The 23359-nt window shown below is 49.5% G+C and overlaps 1 protein-coding gene across 5 annotated transcripts in view; it reads right to left on the bottom strand.

Moving 5' to 3' along the window:
* Positions 1-649: 649 nt before the first annotated feature.
* NUP214 (nucleoporin 214) overlaps positions 650-23359 on the bottom strand; it is a 46127-nt gene continuing 23417 nt past the window's right edge. For all 5 annotated transcript variants that reach the window (XM_058159646.1, XM_058159647.1, XM_058159648.1 and 2 more), the window contains 12 exons: positions 22779-23030; positions 21146-21301; positions 20380-20485; positions 17200-17260; positions 16375-16474; positions 12668-12767; positions 10919-10983; positions 8934-10667; positions 6826-6896; positions 6014-6167; positions 5121-5270; positions 650-825 (listed from right to left, as the gene is read on the bottom strand). In XM_058159646.1, the coding sequence (XP_058015629.1) occupies positions 650-825; positions 5121-5270; positions 6014-6167; positions 6826-6896; positions 8934-10667; positions 10919-10983; positions 12668-12767; positions 16375-16474; positions 17200-17260; positions 20380-20485; positions 21146-21301; positions 22779-23030 (3125 nt within the window). The remainder of the gene's footprint in view (positions 826-5120; positions 5271-6013; positions 6168-6825; positions 6897-8933; positions 10668-10918; positions 10984-12667; positions 12768-16374; positions 16475-17199; positions 17261-20379; positions 20486-21145; positions 21302-22778; positions 23031-23359) is intronic.

Below are 23359 nucleotides of genomic sequence, written 5' to 3'. Positions count from 1 at the left end.
GAGGAGAAAGAGAGAGAAAGAAGAGTGGGGTGAGGAGGGCCTGGGAGAAGGGATGTCCCTGGGCTGCTGGACAACCGCTTCTTGGCCACCCGACAAAGTAGACCAGAAGAAGGAAGCAATGCGTTCCTTTCCCTCCCTCCCTTCCCTTTCCCTCTCTACTTCTTTTTCTTCTTTCTTCGTATCTTTCTCTTCCTTCTTTCTTCCCTCCCTCTTTTTGCTTCCTTCCCTCCTTTCTTCCCACCTCTTCCTACCTGCTTCTCTCCCTTCCTCCCCCTCTCTACTTCCTTTCCTCCTATCTTTCCCGTCCTATCTCTTCCTTCCTTCTTCCTTTTACTTCCTTCTTTCCTTCCCTCCTTCCCTATCTCTTCCTACTTGCCTCTCTCCCTTCCTCCCCATCTTTCTTTCTCTTCCTCCCTCCCTCCCTTCCACTTCCTTCCCTTCTTTCTTCCTACCTCTTCCTTTCTATTCTTCCTCGCTCCCTCCCTCTCCTCCTTTCCCCTCCTCTCTCTACTTCCTTCCTTTCCTCCTTCTCTCCCCACTCCCTCTTTTCATTCCCTCCCTCTCGAAGTGCAAGGCAGGAAGCTGGATAATACAGGCATGCAAAGAAAGTCATGAGGTCTAGAAACACAGGAGGGGCCTTTCGGCCAGCTTACCCGAATCCGCCCGTGTTGGCCGCCGAGGTCCCTTCACCGAACACTTTGCCTCCCGCCGAGCCCAGAGGACTTGCAAAGGCCGGGGCTGAACCGAATGCCGGCACCCCTCCGAACCCGGGGGAGCCCCCAAAAGTGGGAGGGCTGCCGAACACTGGAGCAGCTCCGAAGCCACCTGAGCAAAACAGAGGCAAAAGACAGAGAGAGAGAGAGAGAGACAGAGATGTTATGTAGACAGACATACATCGACCGACACCACCGCCCATCGAAGTCAACCGTAAACAAGGTTACAACTGTATTGAAGCTCAGCCTGGGGCACCTTCCCGCCACGAGGAGCCCCCTCCCACGTTCCCAGCAAAGCATCTTTTGACACGTACCCCCCTCCCCGAATCGAAGGATGATCCCCAAAACTGGGCCTGCCCCGCTCTCAGGCCAGAGCGTGGGAAAATTTCTCGCCACCCAGGAACAAGAGAAGAGCAGGCCTGCCTGAGCTGGGTTTGAAGGGGGGGGGGGGCGGGCGGCACACAGGTCAGGGGAAGGGTCTTGCATAGTGCCCACCCTCCGTTCCAGAGGCTCAAAAGCGTCCTGTCACCACCCCCCTCCCACCCCACCCTCTTCCTCCCACGCCAAACGGGGTGGGGGGTTGGAAACCTTCAGCCTCCGAGCCCCAGGCACTTACTGCCAAAGGAAGGCCGGCATTCAACAGGCATGGTTTGAACCAGAAATCCTTTGGACATGGATTTGAGGGAGAGGGCAGGAAGGGGGGGGTGCCCGCATGCGAGGAAAAGCGACGGCAGGGCGGCTGCGGAAGCCGCTGCGGCCTGCAGCTTTGCAGCCCGAAGGAGGGAGAGACAGAGTGAGAGAGAGAGAGAGAGAGAAAGAGAAAGAGAGAGAGAGACCTCTCGACCGCGAGCAGTTGCTAAGGCAGCAATTCTCATCGGCGCTGGGGGAATAAACACCCGCCACCATTTCAGCCAGGAGGAAAACCTATGGCAGGGATCTTCCTCCTGGACCCGGGAATTGACTGGGAATTGAAAACAAGCCTGAAGAGGAGAGAGGGTTTCCTTCTGGGGCCAGGGCCGGGCTGCAAAATGCGACCGACCGCCTCTTTTTTGGAGAGTCTGGGACCATCAGCCCCGGCCAAAATAAATAAATAAATAAATAAATCTTGATTTCCCCTTCAGGCTGCGGTGCAGATGGGCCGGTCCCTGGAGGCTTCTGCCTCTTCTGTTGAAAGGGGCAGCGAAGAAAAGCCTGGAAGCTGGGAGGGGGAGGAGGAGGAGGAGGAGGAGGAGTGGAGGTGGGGTGGGGGGAATTTGCTGGGGGTCTCGCCGAGCCTTGCTTTGTGTTTCTCCAGGGCCCAGAAGAAGAAGAAGAAAGGGCTGTGTGGTTTTTCTACTTTGATTTTCCCCTCCCTTATTTCTTCTCTCTCTTCTTCCTTCCCCCTGGCTTTCCTTACCTCCCCTTTTTCTTTTCCGTCCTGTCTCCTTCCCTTCCTTCTCTCACTACCTTCTCTCACCCTCCCACCCTTTCCTTCCTTCCTTCTCCCCTTCTCTTCCTGTAGCATATTAACACCTTCCTTCCCTATAGCTCTCTCGCTTCTTCCTTCCTTCTCTCCCTCCTTCCTTCCCCTTCCCTCCCACGCTTTCCTTCCTTCTCTATAGCTCCCTCCTCCTCCTCCTTCCTTCCCATCTCCCTTCTTTCTTCCCTCAGTTCCATCTCCTTCTCCCTTCCTTCCTTCCTTCCTTCCTTCCTTCCTTCCTTCCTTCCTTCCTTCCTTCCTTCCTTCCCTCCCTCCCTCCCTCCCTCCCTTCTTTCTTGCCTTTCTAACCCCCGCCCCAAAAAAGTGACTTTGGGTAGCTTACAAGCGGAATAATTAAAACCACATCCCAATTGGGGGAGGGGGGAACCCCAACATACAAAATTAAAAGCATAAAGGAGTAAACGAACAGCCCCTTTCAGCCGCTCAGCAGGATCCCAGGAGTTGATGGGCTGGAAAGCTAAGAGAGAGATGGTGTGTGTGTGTGGGGGGGCACATAACCTCTCTTACATCTACCCCCCCCATCCAGTCTGGCGGGAAAGGGGCATTTCCTGGCTCCTGTCAGGTGGGCGTCGTCAGCCTGAGGGACCCGGAGCCCTCCCTCTTCGGCCAGGTCTGATGGGATGGGGCAGCTGTACCTGGCAAGAGGCCGTCCCTCAAGGAACCTGCTCCTAAAGGTGCGGATTCCATCCCTTAATTCTGCAGGGCGTTTCCTCCCTTCGAATTTAAATCAAGGGGGAGGTCGACGGCTGGGAAGAAGGAACAAAAGCCTCCCTCCGCCTGCTCTCTACCGGCAGTCCTCGACTTACGACCACGATAGAAATCCCGCCCCCAAAAATATTTCTGTCGCTAAACGAGACGGCTGGCTTTTACTCTATTTCAACACCGTTCCTGACACCTGGCTTCCCCGTTGACTTTGCTCGTCAGAAAGTCCCAAAAGGGGATCGTGCGACACCATCCCCCCCTGCCCCCGCCCCCCCCGGACACGGCTGCAGCCGTCATAAATACGAGTCGGTTACCAAGCCTCTGAATTTGGATCGCGGGACTGCAGGGACGCCGCGGCGGTCGTTAAGTGTGAAAAACAGTGCAAAGTCACGGGGATGCCGCAACAGTTGTTAAAAGTGTGAAAAATGGCCCTAAGTTTGCTTTTTTTTTTTTTCCAGCGCCGCAGTTAACTTCGACCGGTCACTAAACGAATTCGAGGGCTACCTGTACCAAGAACTGCCTCCGTTTTTTTTTAAATGGCAAAATCCAAAACATCTTCTTTTTTTTTCCTGTTAGGAAAAGCTTTCCTGAGTGGGGGGGAAAATAAATAAATAAATAAATAAGGAACTGCCCAGAATGAACGTTTGTAATCGGTGTTCTTTCCCCAAAATCTCCTCTGAGCGTCTGCATATTTTTAATTTTTTTACCCAAACCAAAGGCCAGTTCGAAAGCTAACAAGACTGCTGCTTTTCTCCCATTTATATTTATTATTTATTTATTATTTACATTTCTATAGAGACTACAGACGCTTTTAATACCCCTGGGTGAAATTTCAGTCAGGCCGATGTAATAAGATACCTCCCCACCCCCCCGGCTGTAAACACGAGGATCTAGGGGGAAAAAATAAAAAATAAAAGGAAGGAGAAAGAGAGAAGGGAGGTGAATTTTTTTTTAAAAAAAGTAGACGGGTTGAATTATTGAAGGGAATCTGGTGAAGGTTTGTCAAGCAGCTCTTGGATTCTGTGGAATTTCCTGGATGTTGTAAATTACAGGCAGTGCTTGACTTCAAACCATTCATCGAGGTCACAAAGGCACTGAAGACAGGGACTTATGACCGGTTTTTCACACTTAACGACCGTTGCGGCAACTGACTCATATTTATGACGGTCGCAGTGTGCCAGGGGATCATGTGATCCCCCCCTTTTTACGACCTTCTGACAAGCGACGGACGAAACTGGATTCAGTCAACAGCCGTGCAACGACCTCAACAACTGCAGCTATTCGCGTAACAACGGCGGCACGAAAGGCCGTTAAAAACGGGGCAAAACTCGGCCGGGAACTTGGCCACGGAGGTTTCGGGCTCCATGGGCCGTCGTAAGCCGAGGAACTATTTATAAATCTGCCCGCTGATTCCCTTCCAAATTAGGCATGCGTAATAGATCATGATCCTAAATCATTTAACCGTATTTTTCGGAGTACAAGATACACTTCCCCTCCCCTCCCCTCCCCCATAAAAGAGGGCGAAAATTTGGGTACGCCTTATGTATCAAATGTAGCCCTGCCCACCACGAAAATGGGGCACGCGGAGGTGGCCATAGGCTATGGCAATCCCTGCAGCCTGAAACAGCTGATGGTCGGGAGGCCGATCCAACTGCTTGGACTAATCAGTTTGTGCTGAAGCTGAAACGGGCTATTTGCTACAAGGAGGTAAATTGCTGGGAGGCAGATTTTTTTTTCTTCTTGCGCTAATCAGGCTGTGCTGAAAATGAAACTGACACTGAAACAGGCTGTTTGCTGTTTGCTGCAAGGAGGTAAATTGCTGGGAGGCAGAGGCAGATTTTTTTTTCTTGTGCTAATCAGGCTGTGCTGAAAATGAAACTGACACTGAAACAGGCTGTTTGCTGCAAGGAGGTAAATTGCTGGGAGGCAGAGGCAGATTTTTTTTTTCTTGTGCTAATCAGGCTGTGCTGAAAATGAAACTGACACTGAAACAGGCTGTTTGCTGCAAGGAAGTAAATTGCTAGGAGGCAGAGGCAGATTTTTTTTTTCTTGTGCTAATCAGGCTGTGCTGAAAATGAAACTGACACTGAAACAGGCTGTTTGCTGTTTGCTGTAAGAAGGTAAATTGCTGTGAGGCACAGGCAGATTTTTCCCCCCTCCCCAAAAAAGTCTTATACTCCGAAAAATACGGTAATTTAAGGTTGGGCCTTGTGGGAATTTAGTACCTGTTTTGGTAGGGCTGGAGAATCCAAAGCCTTGGGATGCCACACTTCCTCCACCAGAGCTGAAGGTGCCCATCGGCTTCTGTTCACCAAAGGAAGCGGTGCCAAATCCAAAACTTTTGGCCCCACTGTTTCCAAAAAGAGTCGATGTGTCTGCGATGGGGAAGGGAGGGAGAAATTAAGACGTGGCTCTTCCTTTCTTGCCAGGATAAAAATAAAAACTACAAGGCGGTCCTCGACTTACGACAGTTCGTTTAGTGACCGTTCAAAGTTACGGCGGCGGTGAGAAAAAAAAGGAAAAAGGGGGAACGTCACTGTTTCCCGCACGTAATTTTGGACCTTATTATTATATAAGGTCCTTCGTGTCGGCTGAGTCCGCGTCGATGCGTCAACAGCAGCAGAAATTCGCTCCACGGAACCAGTGTAAAAGTGCAGCGGTCCTCGACTTACGACCACAAGGGAGGCCCAAATGCAGGCCGCTAAGCGAGACAGTGGCTAATTGAGCCCTGCCCCCGCTCTACGACCTCTCTTGCCGCAAATTGCTAAGTGGATCACTGCGGTTGTTAAGTTAGTAACCCGGTTGTTAAGCGAGTCGCCCTTTCCCGTTGACTTGGCTTGTCAGAAGGTCGCAAAAGAGGATCACGTTACACCCCCCACCCCCCCACCCCCAGGGACAGTGCAACCGTCGTAAGTACGCGTCTGAATTTTGATCACGTGACCCTGGGGATGCGGCAACAATGCGGAAAACGGTCGTAAGTCACCGTTCCCAGTGCTGTGGCGACCTTGAAACAGTCACTAAATAAATGGTCGTAAGTCCAGGACTACCTGTACAAGTGCGCCTTGTAGACATGCAGCCTGCCAAGAGATTTGAGGGCCGAGCCCTCAATTCTACTTACTTTGATTGGCTGACGAGCCAAAACCGCTGGTGGTACAGCCGAAAGGGTTCTTGTTGGCCGCCTCGTGACTCGGTTTCCCCCCAAGGCCACTGAAAAAGCCCCCCGTTCTCCCGCCACTGCCGGATCCAAAGAGACCCCCGCCGGAAGAGGACGGCTGCGAAAGACCAAACGAAGAACGTTAGACCGGCTCTGTCTGATTATAAAAAAGCCCTAGAGTTGGATTAAACGAACAGAGTTGAAAGGGACCTTGGAGGTTCTCTAGTCCAGCTCCTTGCTCGAGCAATGGAATAAGTTTTTTAAATGTTGTTTTATCATGTATTTATTATGTTATATTTTATGTTTTATAAGGCTGTAAACCGCCCTGAGTCCTTCAGGAGATAGGGCGGTATAGAAATTTGAATAATAAATAAATAAAAAATAAATAAAGCAGGAGACCCAATCAATCAATGAAGCAATCAATGATAATAGAGGTGAAATGGACTTTGGTGGTCTTCTAGTCCAAGCCTCTGCTCAAGCAGGAGACCCAATCAATCAAAATTCCCACTACCAGCCCTCCAGAACTGGTCAGAACCTGCTGAAACCCACCTCTGGTCCTAACCCTTTGCGTGATTTTGGTTCTATCCCTCTGTTAATGCAGCCTAGGACCGTATTGGCTTTTTTTTGGGGCGGCTGCTGCAGCACATATTGCTGGCTCATATTGAAACGGTGGTTGATTACAATTATAAGCAACTTTATAGTAAATTTTCTTCTGATCAGACCCGGTGCAATTATTGCCCCTAGAAAGGAAGAACAGCTGGTCTGAAGAATTTTACCTGGCCGAAGAGGTTCCCACTGGTGTTGGTGGCTTGACCAAACACGGTACTTGGGCTGCTGGAACCAAACGCTGAAAGAATCAGAGAAAATAAACAAGCCGGAAGTTAAAACAGCTTGTGAAAACCGAACACTGGGATTCTTACTTGTACAAATAATCCTTACAAACCGTTCGTTTAGTGACCATTCAAAGATGCAAATAGTGAAGATGTGACCGCAGGGGCACTGCAGTGGTCGTTAGATGTGAGGACTAGTCGTAAATTATTATTTTTTTGGCACCATCGTATTCAAAGATGTGAGACATGGCCCACCAATACATCAACTCACGTTCTCCATAATGTGAAGACTGTGGTTAATTGATTAATGCCTTATGAGGTTCAGCACCGAAGGGAAGGGGAAGAGGAGGGGAAGGGAAAGGAGGAAGGGAAAAGAAGGAAAAGAGGACGAGAAGGGGAAGGAAAGGAGAAAGGGAAGAGGGATGGGAAGGAGGAGGAAAAGGAGAAGGAGGTAGGGAAGGAAAAGGGAAGGAGGAAGAGAAGGGGAAGAGAAGAGGGAGGGGAAGGGGAGGAGAAGGGAAGGCGTAAGGGAAGGGAAGGAGGAAGGGGAAGAGAAGGGGGAAGAGAAGAGAAGAGGGAATGGAAGAGGAGGAGAAGGGGTAACGGAAGGAAAGGAGGAAGAGGAAGGGAAGGAGAAGGGGAGAGGAAGAAAATGGGAAGGAGGAAGGGAAGAAAGAGAAGAGAAGGGAAGAGAAGAGAAGAGAAGGGAAGGGAAGGGAAGGGAAGGGAAGGGAAGGGAAGGGAAGGGAAGGGAAGGGAAGAGGACAACTTGGTCTCTTCCTGATTTTCTGGGCCTCTTGTTTGTCTCAATTGCATTTATGATGGTTGAAGCTTCCTGAGGTCCTGGCATCGCCCCCTGCGACTTTCCCAACTGGTAAAGTCAACAGGGGAAGCCCCATTTCGCTCAATGACCGCCTGATTCACTTAACAACTGCACTGATTCGCTTTAACAACTGTGCCCCCCCCCAAAAAAGAGAGATCGTAAAATCAGGCCCGACTCCTTTAACACACACACCCCGCCTTGCTTAGCAACAGAACCGTTGGTTCCAATTGCGGGTCGTAAGCCAAAACCGACTCATCATGGGACAAAGCACAGCCTTGTCGAGGATCAAACCTGGCACATATTGATTTTTCTCCCTCCCTCCCTCTTTCTTTCTTTCTTTCTTTCTTTCTTTCTTTCTTTCTTTCTTTCTTTCTTTCTTTCTTTCTTTCTTTCTTTCCCTCTCTCTCTCTCTCTTCCTTTCTTTCCTTTTCTTTCTTTCTAAAGCCAGTTTTCTCTCATTTATTTATTTATTTATTTTATGTACGCATGTATGTATTTATTTATTTAAAAAAACACTCTCAAAATAACCGCTAACTGCCTCTTCTGGCCAAGTTGTAATTACAGAGCAGGGTTTTTTTTCCCCCCTAACAAAAAATATTCCTTTGTCCCAGTAATTAAGCGGAATCTCTTTCCACCAAAAAATATGGGTCTCTTGTAACAGTTAACAGTTAGGTAAGTCGTGGGTGCTGGGAGTCGGAGAAATTGTTAATTCCTCTTTGTCCCTTTTCCTAGCAAAATTACTCGGGCGATTGTGCTCCGGGCTTGCCTGCCTTCTCCTTTTAAGCAAAGCCACCCCACCCTCCCGCCCCAAAACAGCCAATTTCAAATGCATCAAATTACACAATGTTTGCTCAACGTGAAAAGCTGTCTAAGCTGGGATTCCAGTCAGAAAAAATGGGTCAGGCGAGGTCAGGATCAAAAACTAAATTTGTAAAATCCATCCTCTGTGTTTTTAATCTGTCCATTCTCGGGAAGATGCGCGTTTATTCCCGGCTGCAATCGAGGGACGTTTGAATTTCCAAACGTTTTCATCTCTCTGGGGTGACAGTGAAAACTTTGTCCTCGACTTGCAACAATTCATTTAGTGACTGTTCAAAGTTACAACGGAAAGGAGGGGGGCGGGGGAGGAAAGGCGATGAAGACCATTTTTCACACCGACCCGTGGTCACGTGATCGAAATTCGGATTTATGACGGTTGGCATGACACGAGGTCACGCTTTGGCGACCTTACCGGAAGCTTGACAAAAGCTGAAGCCGGCCGAAGAAGTCGGAGTGGTGGTTGTCATGGAAGCCGGACTCGCAAAGATGGCCCCGCTCTGTCCAAAGCTAGAATTCTGACCGAAAACAGGAGCGCTGCTTTGAACGAAAAGTCCAGCGGCGGTCGAAGGTTGTCCGAAGGAAAAGGAGCTGGCTGTGCTGGTGCTGGATGCTGCCCCGAAGACATTCCCGCTGCTGGACACCGGAGGGTTGGAAGAGGCCGCTTGACCGAACGCCGGGGTCGCTCCAAAACCGGCCTGGTTGAACGTAAAGCCGCCGGATGGGGTGGCGGACTGGCCGAAAACGGGAGCTTGGCCGAAGGACGACTGGCCGAAGCCCGAGGTGGCTGCAATCCCGAAAACCGAGGTGTTGAAGCCAGTGGCGACGGCCGAGGAAGACGGAGAGGTGGCTGGAGGTTGACCGAAGGGAGCAGAGACCGGGAGGGCTGCTGCGGGGACCTGACCGAAGACGGGAGGAGCAGAAGGGGTGGTTAAGCCCGCAGTGGTGGGCTGGCTGAAGGCCGAGCCAGTGGAGGAAGAGGAAGAGGAAGAAGAAGCAGGAAGTCCGGAGGGCTGTGCGAACCCAGAAGAGGTCGGGACTGCCTCGGTAAACGCAGAGGTGGTGCTGGCTGGGGAGGGCACGGACGCAGCGGTGGTTGGAGGGGAGGCGGTGGCCTCCACGAGTTGTGAACCAGTAGCCGGTGGAGTTGAGGAGGCTGGGGTCTGCTCTTCTGCAGGAACCTCAGGGGGAAGGAGCCCCTCGGCCTTGGGCTCACCAGGCGCCGAGGGCGGAGTCAGGTCTTTGCTAGGCGCCGCTTCCGAAGGAGTCGTAAGCTGCCCTCCTCCTTCTGCCTCTGCAGGGGGAGGGGCAGCGGCTAAAGGGGGCACTTCTGCCGGACGCTGCTCAGGGGCCAGGACGGCCGCCTGGGGGTCAACCTGTACCGTGGGCAACGCGGCCGCCTCGGTCAAAGGCGGCTTCTCAGCGGGGCTCGTTCTGGCGTCTTCTTCTCCCTTACTCGCGAGGGTGGCCGGCGTGGCCGCAGTGCTCAAGAGACCCCCGAACGAGAGGCTTGGGGCGGACGGCGTAAGGGCCGAAGACGAGGAAGATGACGCTTGGGGGCCGCTGGCCGGAGGGCCCCCAAAGGCAAATGGAGTCTTGGCACTGCCTGCCGGCGCTGCGAGACTGAAGATACCGGGAGGACCGGGACTGACCAAATGGACGTTGCCGAAGATGCCGCCGGTCGTCGAACCGGCCGTCGTGGTCAAGGTGGCGGGGATGGCCTCGGCAGGCTTGCTCACCGACAGAGCGTTCCCGGCTGGATAGCCAGGCGGCTGTGGCGCGGTGGCTGTGGCGGCGGAAGGTCCCTTAGCCGGAGCGGCCTTGACGTTCTCGTCGGCTTGGCCGACCCTCAGACCCGAAAAGCTGCCTAACGTCTCTCCAGCTGCTGAGGCCTGGATCGCCGGATCGCCTTGTTTGAGGGGAAGGCCCTCCAGTTTGGGGGCGTTTGCGAAGGGAAGGGAACCCTCGGCCGCTTGTCCGTTGCTGCTCAGGCCAGCATCTCCGCAGCTGGTTCTCCCGAAGTCAGAAAGACTGTAGGTCTTGGGACCCCCGAAAGTAAATGGGGTCTCCGGGACGGAGGCGAATTTAATTCCTCCTCCTAGGGGAAAGGCTTCGGGCTGGTTCGGCTCTTTTGCTGGCGTGGCTGTAGCTGCCAAAAGAATAACAGAATGGCTGCGTTGGAAGGGACCCTGAAGGTCTTCTAGCCCAACCCTCTGCTTAAGCAGGAGACCCTTCTCCTCCTCCTCCGAATAACAGAGTTGGAAGGGACCTTGGAGGTCTTCTAGTCCAACCCCCTGCTCAAGCAGGAGACCCTTCTCCTCCTCCTCTGAATAACAGTTGAAAGGGACCTTGGAGGTCTTCTATTCTGACCCCTCCCCTGCCCTACACCCCAAAACTTACCTTCCGAAACAGAAGAGGCTGCCGTCGCAGCAGAAGCAGGCACCGCAGCGAAGTTAAACCCAGTCCTAAATTTGAAAATAAAACAAACCAACATCCCGTTTGTAAGAACTGCCTTATAGACGGCAGCAAGGTTTATCTGTCGCTTCTTCTATGGGGTCATATTTCCCCCCCCCCCAGCCCGGTTGTCTGATTTTGGGGCCACCCTTTTTCCTCTCTCTTATGGAATAATCGATGATTCGGTCAAATTCTGGGGACCGCCATTGTTATCAGGATGGATGACCATCACTCTCTGATCATCTATACAAATTCAGGTAGTCCTTGACTCATCAACCACACCGGAGGCCGGAATTCCTGTCATTAAGTGAGGCAGTCATTAAGAAGGGAGCCACGCCCCGATTTCACCACCTTTTTCTGACGTGGGTTGTTAAACGAAATCGCTACCTTATGAAATGAATCACATAAATTGTTCAAGGAATCCCTTGACTTCTTTTGTCGGAAGCTGGATGGGAAGACCCAAATGGTGATCATGTCTCCATCTCTCTCTCTCTCTCTCTCTCTCTCTCTCTCTCTCACACACACACACACGGAATGCTGCAACCGACACAAGTACATGCCAGTTGCCAAGTGCCCAAATTATGATCGCGTGGCCATAGAGGGAACGCTGCAATGGTTGTTCACTGCAAGGACTGCGAGTCACTTTTTCCGGTACCGTTGGTAACTTTGAACTGTCACTACACGAACGGTTTGTAAGTCGAGGACCACCTGTTGTCCAACCGTGGCAAACTTCTGGAGGCGTGGACTCCTCTTCCCAGGATCCTTTGCAGCATGGCTGCAAGGAATCCTGGGAATCGTGTGCCTGCCTCTTGGAAGGCGCCGAGACTCGGAACGCTGTGCCTTAGCTCTTCCCTGGCTCACAACGTCACTAAAACGCAGCTGGGCTCTTCTCTTTTGAGGGTCAAACGTCCCAGCAAAAGCTCAAATCTGAGTCTCTTAGATCAGGGCTCTTGTTGTGTCTGCGCCCCCCGAGCCAGGCCTCCTGCCAGAAAGTGACTTGGAAAGTGAGGGGGAAGGGCCGTCAGGACTTACCTCGGGAGCACCGGCTTCCCTGGCTCAGCTGCAGGAGCCAGAAGCAGGCCAGGTGGAAGAGATAACGAGGCCTCCGTCCCCTGACTCTTCCCCCCGCCACAGGCCATGCCTTCAGACCTAGCTGATGGCAATCAGGCCTGGCTGGACCCTAGGTTTCGTAGGCAGGAGAGACGGGAACAACAGAAGCAGGGGTGGGGCAGGCCTAGGAAGTGCTGAGTCATGGAGCCACACCCCACAGGATATAAAGGCAGCAAGAGCTGCTGTGTCTTTTTGTAACAGGCAAATCCACTGATTAAGAGTTGAAGTTTGTTCCTGGGTGACTCACCAGTGTCGTGGAAGATAACGGAGGCTCTTGGCAGACGCTGGCTATTCTGCTGCCAGAGCTGATAGTGACGGCTAATTAAGCCATCATTCGGAGGGAGGCGAGGGAAGACAGAACCGGTCTCCAACCTTGGCAACTTTAAGTCTCGTGGACTTCAATTCCCAGCTTTGCTGGCTGAGGTATTCTGGGAGTTGAAGTCCACAAGTCTTAAAAGTTGCCAAGGTTGGAGACCCCTGTCTTAGATCACCGCTTGGTGCTACATCCGCTGTACGCCACCCCTTTAAAACGCCAGCCCAGTGTTGGGAAAGAGAGGAGGGGATGGGAAGCTGGCTAGTACTGACCCCGACGGGGCGAAGGTGAAGTCTTTGTTGAACTGGGAAGCAGCGGCCGAGATGGTTGTTGACGGTGGCGTGCTGACAGATGCGACGGTCTTTGTGGCTCCTGGATCGTGAAAAAGTTAAGCGAGAAAGAATCACGCAAGTTAGCAGATAACCAAAGCTCAAAAAAAATAAAAAAAATAAATCCTGCCTCTCGCCCTGACATTCCCAGCAGACCTCTGAGCTGTTTCTCTTTAGTATCCCACCTTCTTCCTTCCAAGGAACAAATTTGGATGGCTTTGCAAGGTGTGATTCTGCCCCCCCCCCCACGCCTTACAAGTGGGGATCTTGGGGGCACCAAAGCTGCACATTTCATATAAAAGAAACATTTCAACGGAAGACGACATTTGTAGGGTTGAATTGTGGGGCCCTGGGTGCTCTCTTAAGTTTGGTTGCTTCCTTGCAGGCGTTTCGTGACCCCAACTAGGTAGCGTCATCAGTATTAGAAGTGAGCAGGGTTGGTGCAAGGAGGAGAGGAGAAGGGGGGAAAAGAGCAGGAGGAGGAGGAAGAGGAAGAAGAAGAAGAGAAGGAGGAGGTCAACAACTACAGGGTCGTTGGTGCACTCTGAGCTGGCTTGTTTCCTTGCAGACATTTCGTGACCCAACTAGGTAACATCATCAGTGCTACAAAGGGATAGGGTTTCTGAGGAGAATGACGACTACGGGGTCCTTGGTGCTCTCTGAGCTTTGTGGTTTTCTTGCAACGTTTCACTACCCGACTAGGTAACATCATCAGCGCTAGAAGTGAGCGGGGTTTGCTCTGTTTATATGCTAGCGACTTGCTCTGTCTGTGTTGGTTGCGGTGTTCTTAGCGGGTTTTTCGATTAAACTACTGTTTACCGTTGATTTTTTTTTGTCTGGTAATTTCTTGACTGGGGTATTGTTTAATCCCATTGTTGATCTGGCGTCAATCTCGGCTTATCTGGGTGCTGATTGCGGGTGAGGTGGTGTTTGGGGTCTCTTAGTTTCTCTTTCTCTTTTTGATTGCCTTCTTTTGAACGGCGTGTAAATGTGGCTCGTCTCTATGTGCCGGTTGATGGCCGATTTGTCTTGAGTGCCAGGCTTCCAGGGATTTTGAACTAGCAGTTTTGGACTTAGCTGGGTCTACGATGCTCACCGTTTGCCAGTTGAAACTATGATTAACCTCATATAAACAAGGGAGCCGACCTCACTCCCCTCTGGCACTGATGATGTTGTCTAGCTGGATAATGAAACGTCGGCAAGAAAACAACCCAGCCCAGAGAGCACCAAGCGAAGTAGATTCCAGGACATCCCAAAATTTAGACATTTAGGAATGTCGACCTTAAGAACAGATTCCCCTGCCCCCCCCACACACACTGTCTACCGTTGGGAACAGGGAGCTGAAATGCAGAAGCGTTTCACTTCTCCAAACTCGTCAACGCTGCGCGAATCCCGTTTTTCTTCCTCCTCGAGCTTCCTGCGTCACTGAGCACGTCGGGCCCCCGAGCTTCCACGCTCTTGGCATGGCTGTCTTTGGCGCACCTGCACATTTTTGCCGAGCGTGCCGCAATGCTCAGGAAGGAGGGCTCAGCTGACCCCTTGGCAGGAAAACGGAGTGTTCTGCTCAACGCGACCCGAGCACGTAATTATTTCTTGCCCGTTTGCAGACTTCTCCTAGCCTAGGCAATCTGCGACATTTCAACGCTCCGTCGGCTAGCAAGGTCTTAGAAAGAGAGAGAGTGAGAGGAGGGAAAGTTTCTCCCCTCTCATTGTGGCTTGCAGAATAACCAGGTTTGTGGGGTTGGGTGGATAACCAGCTTAAGTTGTTTCATTGGAACGGCTTGTCTGCAGAAGCCACGTGGGTGCTGCATCGCTTGAGGTTTTTAAGATGAGATTGGGGAGCAATTTGCCCCTAAAATGGCCTGAAAAACACCCAAAATTCGGCATGTGCGCGCTGACCAGCTAGTCTTCAGGTTTCCTGCGTTCTGGCGTGCCCACATGCACACACATGGAAAGGTTCACCGTCATTGGTATAGAGCCCCCTGCCTGAGCAGGGGGTTGGACTAGAAGACCTCCAAGGTCCCTTCCAACTCTTTTTTTTTCTTTTCAATTAAACATAAAAAAATTCAATGTTCACATAAACAAGTGTGTTGTCTGGGTAGAGTTCATTTTGTGAAGTAATAATAACAACAATAATATTCATGACATGAATAAGGAGCACGTAAACAACAGTATTTGCTTATCCATTTTAGTGAGTCTTCCTCGTGTAATTAAAGCATTCTCTTATGCTTTTAAATTCCTAACTTCCGTTTCTGCTAGCTAGCCACTGATAGTCGCCCTTCCAACTCTGGTTATTCTGCTACCTTGGAAAGCAGGTTTTTATCTGGTTTTTTTTTTAGGCAGCTGCCTATCGTGTCTCTCTTCAGCTATAAGTAGACAGATTGTCTTCTAAGGCAGGGGTCTCCAACCTTGGCAACTTTAAGACTTGTGGACTTCAAGCGAAGCTGGCTGAGGAACTCTGGGAGTTGAAGTCCACAATAATAATAATAATAATAATTTAATTTTTATACCGCCCTTCTCCCGAAGGACTCAGGGCGGTGAACAGGCAGATAAAATAATACCATATATTACAATAAAAACACTCTTTAAAAAACTTATTCAATATGGCCTAAAATTTAAAATACAATACAAAATATAAAATAAACCCCAATAAAATCCATATTTAAAAACCCTATTTAAGCCAGTCCTGCTCGGAAGAATAGATACGACTTCAGCTCGCGGCGAAAGGTCCGGAGGTCAGGAAGTTGTCGAAGTCCTGGGGGAAGCTCATTCCAGAGGGTAGGTGCCCTCACAGAGAAGGCTCTCCCCCAGTCTTAAAGTTGCCAAGGTTGGAGACCCCTGTTCTACGGAGTTCAAGCCCTCGACCCAAAATTGAGTTTAGGGACCTTTGCACTTCTACTGGCTACCGAAGTGCCTTAGCACTGTCAGAAACTTAGCCTCCTGGCTCCGGTATTTGTAAGCAGGGATTACGCTTAATCTCTCCAAATGGTGTGTAATTGAAAACGTGGGTTAATGCCCCACATCTGGCCGGCCCCCGCCCTTTTTAGCCGTTTGGAAGGCTATAGAGATTTGTTCTTTACCCAGGCGGTGGGGTTAAATGAGGAGAGAGACGCTGCGGATGGCCGGTTGGGGTTTCTTTAGGTGGACGATGGACGTGCAAAGTTTTTAATTCCAGTTTTCACAATTTTATTCTGGTCGGTTGGCAGGCAGGCAGGCAGGCAGCTGGCCAGGGCTGAGTTTCAAGATGAGCAGCCAGATGGAACTTTGAAATAAATGAACAGAAGCGGTCCTTGACTTACAACTATTTGTTTAGTGGCACTATTTGTTACGACGGTGCTGGGGAAAAAATGACTTGCGACCGTTTTTGACACTCAACAACGGTTGGGGCATTTTGGTCAGGCGATCCAAATGTGGAAGCTTGGCAGTTGACTCGTATTTACGACGGTCGCAGTGTCCCCCCTTTCTGACAAGCCAGATTCACTTAAGAACACTTGAAAATCTGGACTTTTAATCGCTGGGATTTTTGTTCTTTTTTTTTTTTTGAATCTCTTGGGGTCCCCCCCCCGATGTTGCTGTACTTCAGCAAGATTAAAGATGCTGCCTGGTTATCTTTTCCTTCTGACGAAAGGACAGGCATAATCGAAACTGACCTGAATTCTTTTTCCCAACCGAGGTCTGGCCGACGGACGCTACGGTCGCCGCTGCCGAGCTGGGTGGTGCCTGCATCTTCAGGGTGCTCGATGGGGCTCCCTAAAATATTAAGCAAGAAGGGGTTGGTTAGAAAAACAGGCAGGATACAAACTGTCCAGATAGCAGGAGGTGAGACGTTGCCATTGAGGGAGGCCTTGGGAAAATTTATATATCTTATCATCTTCCCCTTTCATCTGTTCTTTCCTTCCCTTCCAATTCCTTTCTTTTTCTTTTTCTTTCTTTCCTTCCTTCCTTCCCTTCCCTCCCCATCCCATCCCATCCTTTCTTTCTTCCTTTCCTTTCCCTTCCCTTTCCTTCCCTTCCCATCCTATTTCTTTCTCTTTCATTTCCTTTCCTTTCATTCCCATCCTTTCTCTCTCTTTCTTTCTCTCTCTTTTCTTTTCTTTCCACCCCACCTCCTTCCTCCATTTCCTGCCTCCCTCCCTCCCTCTCTCCCTTCTCAGGCGTGGCACGTTGGTTAGCATGCAGTATTAAACGGTAACTCTGCCCACAGCCTGGAGCTCAATCCTGACCAACTTCAAGGTTGGCTCAGCCTTCCGTCCTTCCGAGGTCGGTAAAAATGAGGATCCAGATTGTTGGGGGGCAAGAGGCTGACTCTGTAAACCGCTTAGAGAGGGCTGTCAAGCACTGTGAAGCAGTTTATAAGGCTAAGTGCTGTTGCTATCAACACCCCTCAACCACAGCCTCCTCCAGCTTTCCCTTCCTTTTGACCCATTCACTCTTCCTTGAAGAGAAGGAAGGATCTTCCAAGACGTCAGTCGCACCTGGTTGATTTGATTTGTTGCCACGGTAGCCAAAACTTGATGGACACCTTGAGCTGACGACCTGGAAGAGGAAGTGAGAAAAGATGACAGAACCCAACCAAACAACTCAGAACTCAAAGTAAACAAATCCTCTGTTCCATAAATAGGAATAGGCACTAATCTCTGCCTTCTTTTTAAGCACCAGCTAGACTCTGAAGTCCTTGGTGGTCTTTGAGCTTGGTTGTTTTCTTGCAAACGTTTCATGATCCAACTAGGTAACATCTTGAGTGCTAGAAGGGAGAGACAAACCCCACTCTCCTTTAGCATTGATAATGTTCCCTAGTTAAGTCATGAAACGTCTACAAGAAATCCGCCAAGATCACAGACCACTGAGGACCCCACGGTTCAAGCCTGAGCTGCAAATATTCTCTTCTTATTGGTAAGCTGGACTTTACCAAACAAGTACCCTCCGAAGGGGTTTGAGATGATGACTTCTGGAACTCGGAGGCAAATGGGAACTCAGGAAACTGTCAGAACCCTAAAACATCTGGATAGCATCTGGCTGGAAAAGTCTGTGCTAGATGGCAAGGAGAACAAGTCAAACGTTTTCATTTATCAGAGTTATCTAAGGTTGTAAATCTAAAACTGCCTGCTGCATCCTTGGGTTTGATCCATGTCATCTCTCCATCCATTCAACCCTCCTTCCACTCTTCCCCTACCTAGGTCTGTCTGTCTGTCTATCTGTCCATCATCCATCCATCTATCCATCCATCATCCCATCTATCTATCTGCCATCCATCTGCCATCTATCTATCTATCTATCTATCTATCTATCTATCTATCTATCTATCTATCTATCTATCATCCATCCATCCTTCCATCTATCCATCCATCCATCCATCCGCTATCTATCTATCTATCTATCTATCATCCATCCATCCTTCCATCTATCTGCCATCTATCCATCCATCCATCCATCCATCCATCCATCTGCTATCTATCTATCTATCTATCTATCTATCTATCTATCTATCTATCTATCATCCATCCATCCTTCCATCTATCTGCCATCCATCCATCCATCCATCCATCCGCTATCTATCTATCTATCTATCTATCTATCTATCTATCTATCTATCTATCTATCTATCTATCTATCTATCTTTCTTTCTTCCATCCATCTATCTATCATCCATCTGCTATCTATCTATCTATCTATCTATCTATCTATCTATCTATCTATCTATCTATCTATCTATCTATCTATCTATCTATCATCCATCCATCCTTCCATCTATCTGCCATCCATCCATCCATCCATCCATCCGCTATCTATCTATCTATCTATCTATCTATCTATCTATCTATCTATCTATCTATCTATCTATCTATCTATCTATCTATCTTTCTTTCTTCCATCCATCTATCTATCATCCATCTGCTATCTATCTATCTATCTATCTATCTATCTATCTATCTATCTATCTATCTATCTATCTATCTATCTATCTATCATCCATCCATCCTTCCATCTATCTGCCATCCATCCATCCATCCATCCATCCGCTATCTATCTATCTATCTATCTATCTATCTATCTATCTATCTATCTATCTATCTATCTATCTATCTTCCATCCATCCATCCATCCATCCATCCATCCATCCATCCATCCATTTATCATCCATTTTGACCAAGAATCTACCGCTACAGCTAAGAGAGGTGAAGTGGCTTCAGCAGAGAAATTGGAGGAGGGGAAAAACAAAATATGAAGTTTCACTGGCTCATAATTTGCAACTCCTGCCAAAATTTTCAGGGTCAGCATAAAACAAAAGACTAATGGATTCCCCCAGCAGTGGGAGTACAAAGAGGAAGATTTATAGCCTATCACAGGCAGCAGCTTAGCAGATACACGTTGTACAAACTCACACAGGCCCCGATTTAGAAAAAGACAAGGGTAATTCTGTAGATAGCTGAGCATTTTCTTTCCAGCTCTTTCCCTCAACTCTGACACCGGAGCCCTCGGCGGTTTTCTTCCCGCTTCTGGTGTTCAGGAAAGTCCTTGACTTACAACCATTCGTTTAGTGGCCGTTCAGAGTTACAACGGCCCTGGAAAACAATGACCAGTGAGAGTTTTTCACACTGATGACCAATGCAGCATCGCCCACAGTCAAAAAAAAAAAAGTTCCCCTCATACATATGTGCTAGTCATTCCCGACTCTAGGGGGCAGTGCTCATCTCCGTTTCAAAGCTGAAGAGGCAGCGCTGTCCGAAGACGTCTCCGTGGTTATGTGGTCGGCATGACTCAATGCCAAAGGCGCACAGAACGCTGTTCCCTTCCCACCAAAGGGGGTCCCTATTTTTCTACTTGAATTTTTTACCTGCTTGGAACTGCTAAGTTGGCAGAAGCCGGGACAAGGAGCGGGAGCTCACCCCGTTACGCGGCACTAGGGATTCGAACCGCTGAACTGCCGAACTTTCGATCAGCAAGCTCAGCGTCTTAGCCACTGAGCCAACGCGTCCCCTTTTATACACATAGCTAACTAAGACTTGTTAAATTCCTAGGAACTACAGGGGCACAACCCAGCACTCGTCCACTTGTGTAGGACAAGAAGCAATGGGTTGGGAAAGCACTAAAGAGAGGTTCAACCTAGAACTCAAAAGAAGTTTCTCACAGTGAGAATGATTAATCAGTGGAACGGCTGGCCACCGGAAATGGTGGGCGCTCCATCAATGGGGGCTTTTCAAAAATAACTGTCCAGCTTCTCCAAGGGAAAATGTCCAACTATCAGCAAGGTTTTGCTCTGCTAAGCAACATTAGTTTGTTCTTGGCTTGGATAATAAACCGCTCATGAGAGATTCAAGGACAAGGGAGTGAGAAAAGCTACTCATTATGACTGGAAAACTGGATAAAACAAAATTGTGGAAAGCCAGCACCACCCACCACCCACCTTTTAAAAGAAAAACCTTTCATTGAATAATATTCTTTGCCCATTATAAATACTCGCTGCAGCCAAAAAAGTTAACAATTAACAATGAATGAACTCGATCCATTCCCAATATCTTTGGGAATATCTTGAGGGGATTCCGCGAGGAATCTGTTTCAATGGAATTGAATTCTTGCTGATTCATTAATTGTCCGGCCTGAAGAATCTTTCCTTTATTTGAAAATGAGATAGGAGGAAGGTAGAAGTTACCTACCCTACTGCTGCAGAAACTGTTGGGGGAGACCCACTGCTCTTCAGCTCTCGGACATTTACCACTTGAGGGACATTCTTCAGAGTCGATTCGGTCAGGGAGGTATTCGCTGTTGAATAAGAATAAAGAGCAAGAAAACTTAGAATAGGATAGGATAGGATTGGATAAAGGTAAAGATTCCCCTCGTACATATGTGCTAGTCGTTCCCGACTCTAGGGGGCGGTGCTCATCTCCGTTTCAAAGCCGAAGAGCCAGCGCTGTCCGAAGACGTCTCCGTGGTCATGTGGCCGCTATGACTCAACGCCAAAGGCGCACGGAACGCTCTTCCCTTCCCACCAAAGGTGGTCCCTGTTTTTCTACTTTTTTTTACGTGCTTTCAAACTGCTAGGTTGGCAGAAGCTGGGACAGGTAATGGGAGCTCACCCCATTACAAAACAAAAGATGTTTAGCCCATTTATGAAGAACAACAAGATGAAGAAGGAACGCAAAAAGAGCATTGGCGATTTTGGAGCTGGAGAAGGCAAATGTTCAGATCCATGGCCACTGAGTCCTACTTACGACGGCCGCAAGGCGATGCGATCCCCTTCTGCGAACCTCTGACAAGCAACATCAACGGGGAAGTCATGGGACTGATCCACTTAACAACGGCGGCTTAAAACGGAGCGAAACTCACACAACGGCCGTCTCGCTCAGCAGCGGAGATTTTGGGCTCCGTTTTGGTCGTTAAGTCGAGGGCGATCTGTAGACCAGGTTTATGCCTGGAGCTTACCTGGATTCTGGTTCGCCACCTGTCTTCTCAAGGCAGCTTCTGCAGCAGCCTGGGGGGCCGGGAGAGTGACGGAAGGAATGGGGGCTCGGTGCTTCACCGTCTTCGTTACCAACATTGGGTTCTCTGCCCCAGGGAGAACGGGCTTAGGGGTAGACACTAGAAGAGACAGAGGGGTGGCGGGGAAAGATCATTGGTCAGGATAATCTCAAAAGTCCAAACAATGTGAAGGAAACAGTCAAGGGACTATTAATCTAGGTCCGCGATGGCGAACCTATGGCACATGTAGCCATATCAGTGGGCTTGTGAGCTCAGCTCCGGTGCACATGCGCGCACTGGCCAGCTGATTTTCGGGCCGTCTGGGCCCACCAGAAGTAGGGAAACAGGCTGTTTCCTGCCTCCAGAGGGCCTGGGTGGTGGTGGGGAAGGCCAGTTTTTCTCTCTTACCTGGCTCCAGAGCCTCTCTAGGAGTCTGGGGTGGGGGTGGTGGAAAATTGCCTTTCCCACCCCTCCCCAGGCCCTCCGGAGGCCAGAAATGGCCCCAGTTGGACAGGAAGTGACGTTTTTTTGCTGTCCCCAGCCCCCAGAGCCTCTCTAGGAGTCTTTTTTCCATGCCGGAAGGACCAGCCCCCTTAATTATCCATAAGGTCCATCCCGAACCATGTTGGGGCACGAATTTCCTTTCCAACGTTTTCCCCAAATTCCCTTTCAATTTCGAAATAAACTCCTGGAAGGGATTTCTGCTTTCTCGAGGCGGAGGAGCGCCAGGATCCTTTAAGAGGTAGGATCACAATTCTCTCTTCAGCTGGATCCAAGCCATGATTATTCAGGGTCTGTTTTATGACTGCAATTCTAGGCTCCCAAATGGAACGCTAAGCGTTCCTCGGAGGCCAATTACGCTAATTATTCCAATATATGAACCGGAGGAACTGCTGTCATGGCTCGGGATAATTTTTCTTTGCCATTCCAGAAAGGACTTTGAAGCCATCTCATGGAAGGTCTTTCTGGGATGAAATACAGGCGGTCTTCCACTTACCATGACAATGGAGCTCCAAATTTCCGTCCTCAAGGGAGACATTTGTTAAGCCCCGTTTTACAACTTTTTTTCTAATTTTAATGCAGATTTCTAACAGCAAACAGCTCAATCAAGGAACTTCTAAGACCCTTCCCACACATACACACAACACACTGACAGGACAAGCTACTAGAGTATAAATTGACAGCAATCCTCATTCCTTACTAGCATGATGTTGTTACCTAGCTGGGTCATGAAACGTCTGCGAGAAAACAAGCCAGCTAAGAACTACTGTATATAATAAACAGGGAGCAAATCACACTCATTAGCTCTGATGATGTTACCTAGCTGGGTCATGAAACGCCTGCGAGAAAACAAGCCAGCTCAGAACTATTGTATATAATAAAAAGGGAGCAAATCACTCACTAGCTCTGATGATGTTACCTAGCTGGGTCATGAAACGTCTGCGAGAAAGCAGCTAAGCTCAGAGCACACCAAGGACCCCACAGCTCCTCCTCCTCCTCCTTTCGTTCGTTTTTTGCAGGTCTTAACCACCCGTCTCCCTCATCAAGGAAGATCCCTAGATGGAGAACAATTTACCAAATGCCGCAATCGACTCACTTAAAGTGCCCATTGTGATGTGGGGTTTGCCAAGAGGCAGGGGCTGCGACAACAGGGGAGGTTGGATGGAAGGCGTCCGGACAACCGGGGCGTGACGAGGAGCTGGGACCGGCGCCACCACCTCCACTTCCTCCTGATCCACCACTTCCGTGTCCTCGTTCTCCAAGGACGGGGTGACCGAAGACGCCGAGCTGATGTCATCCAGGTCTTCGTCGTATCTCAGAGACAGGAAAGCCGATTGGGATAGAGTTGCTGCAAAAAAAAACCAGAATGGGGGGGGGGGAATTATTAATATGGATACGACCGCAATTGAGCCCCAAATTTCTCTTGCGAAGTGAAACCTTTCCTAAGGGAATTTTGCCCCATTCTGTGACTGTTCTTGCCAGCGTCGTTAAGCGAATCCCTGCAGTTCTTAAGTCAGTAACCGGGCAGTGAAGTAAATCTGGCTTCCCCATCGACTTGGCTTGTTGGAAGGCCGCAAAAAAAGGGATCACCTGATCCCAGGAAACCTTTTCCCCTTTCCTCCCCACTATGTCTTACTATTTGCTTTTAGTATTTTTATTCTATAATCCAATAAAAAA

The sequence above is a fragment of the Ahaetulla prasina genome, chromosome 16 (genome assembly GCF_028640845.1).
Source record: "Ahaetulla prasina isolate Xishuangbanna chromosome 16, ASM2864084v1, whole genome shotgun sequence".
Taxonomy (NCBI): domain Eukaryota; kingdom Metazoa; phylum Chordata; class Lepidosauria; order Squamata; family Colubridae; genus Ahaetulla; species Ahaetulla prasina.
This window is presented reverse-complemented; position numbering and strand designations above follow the sequence as displayed.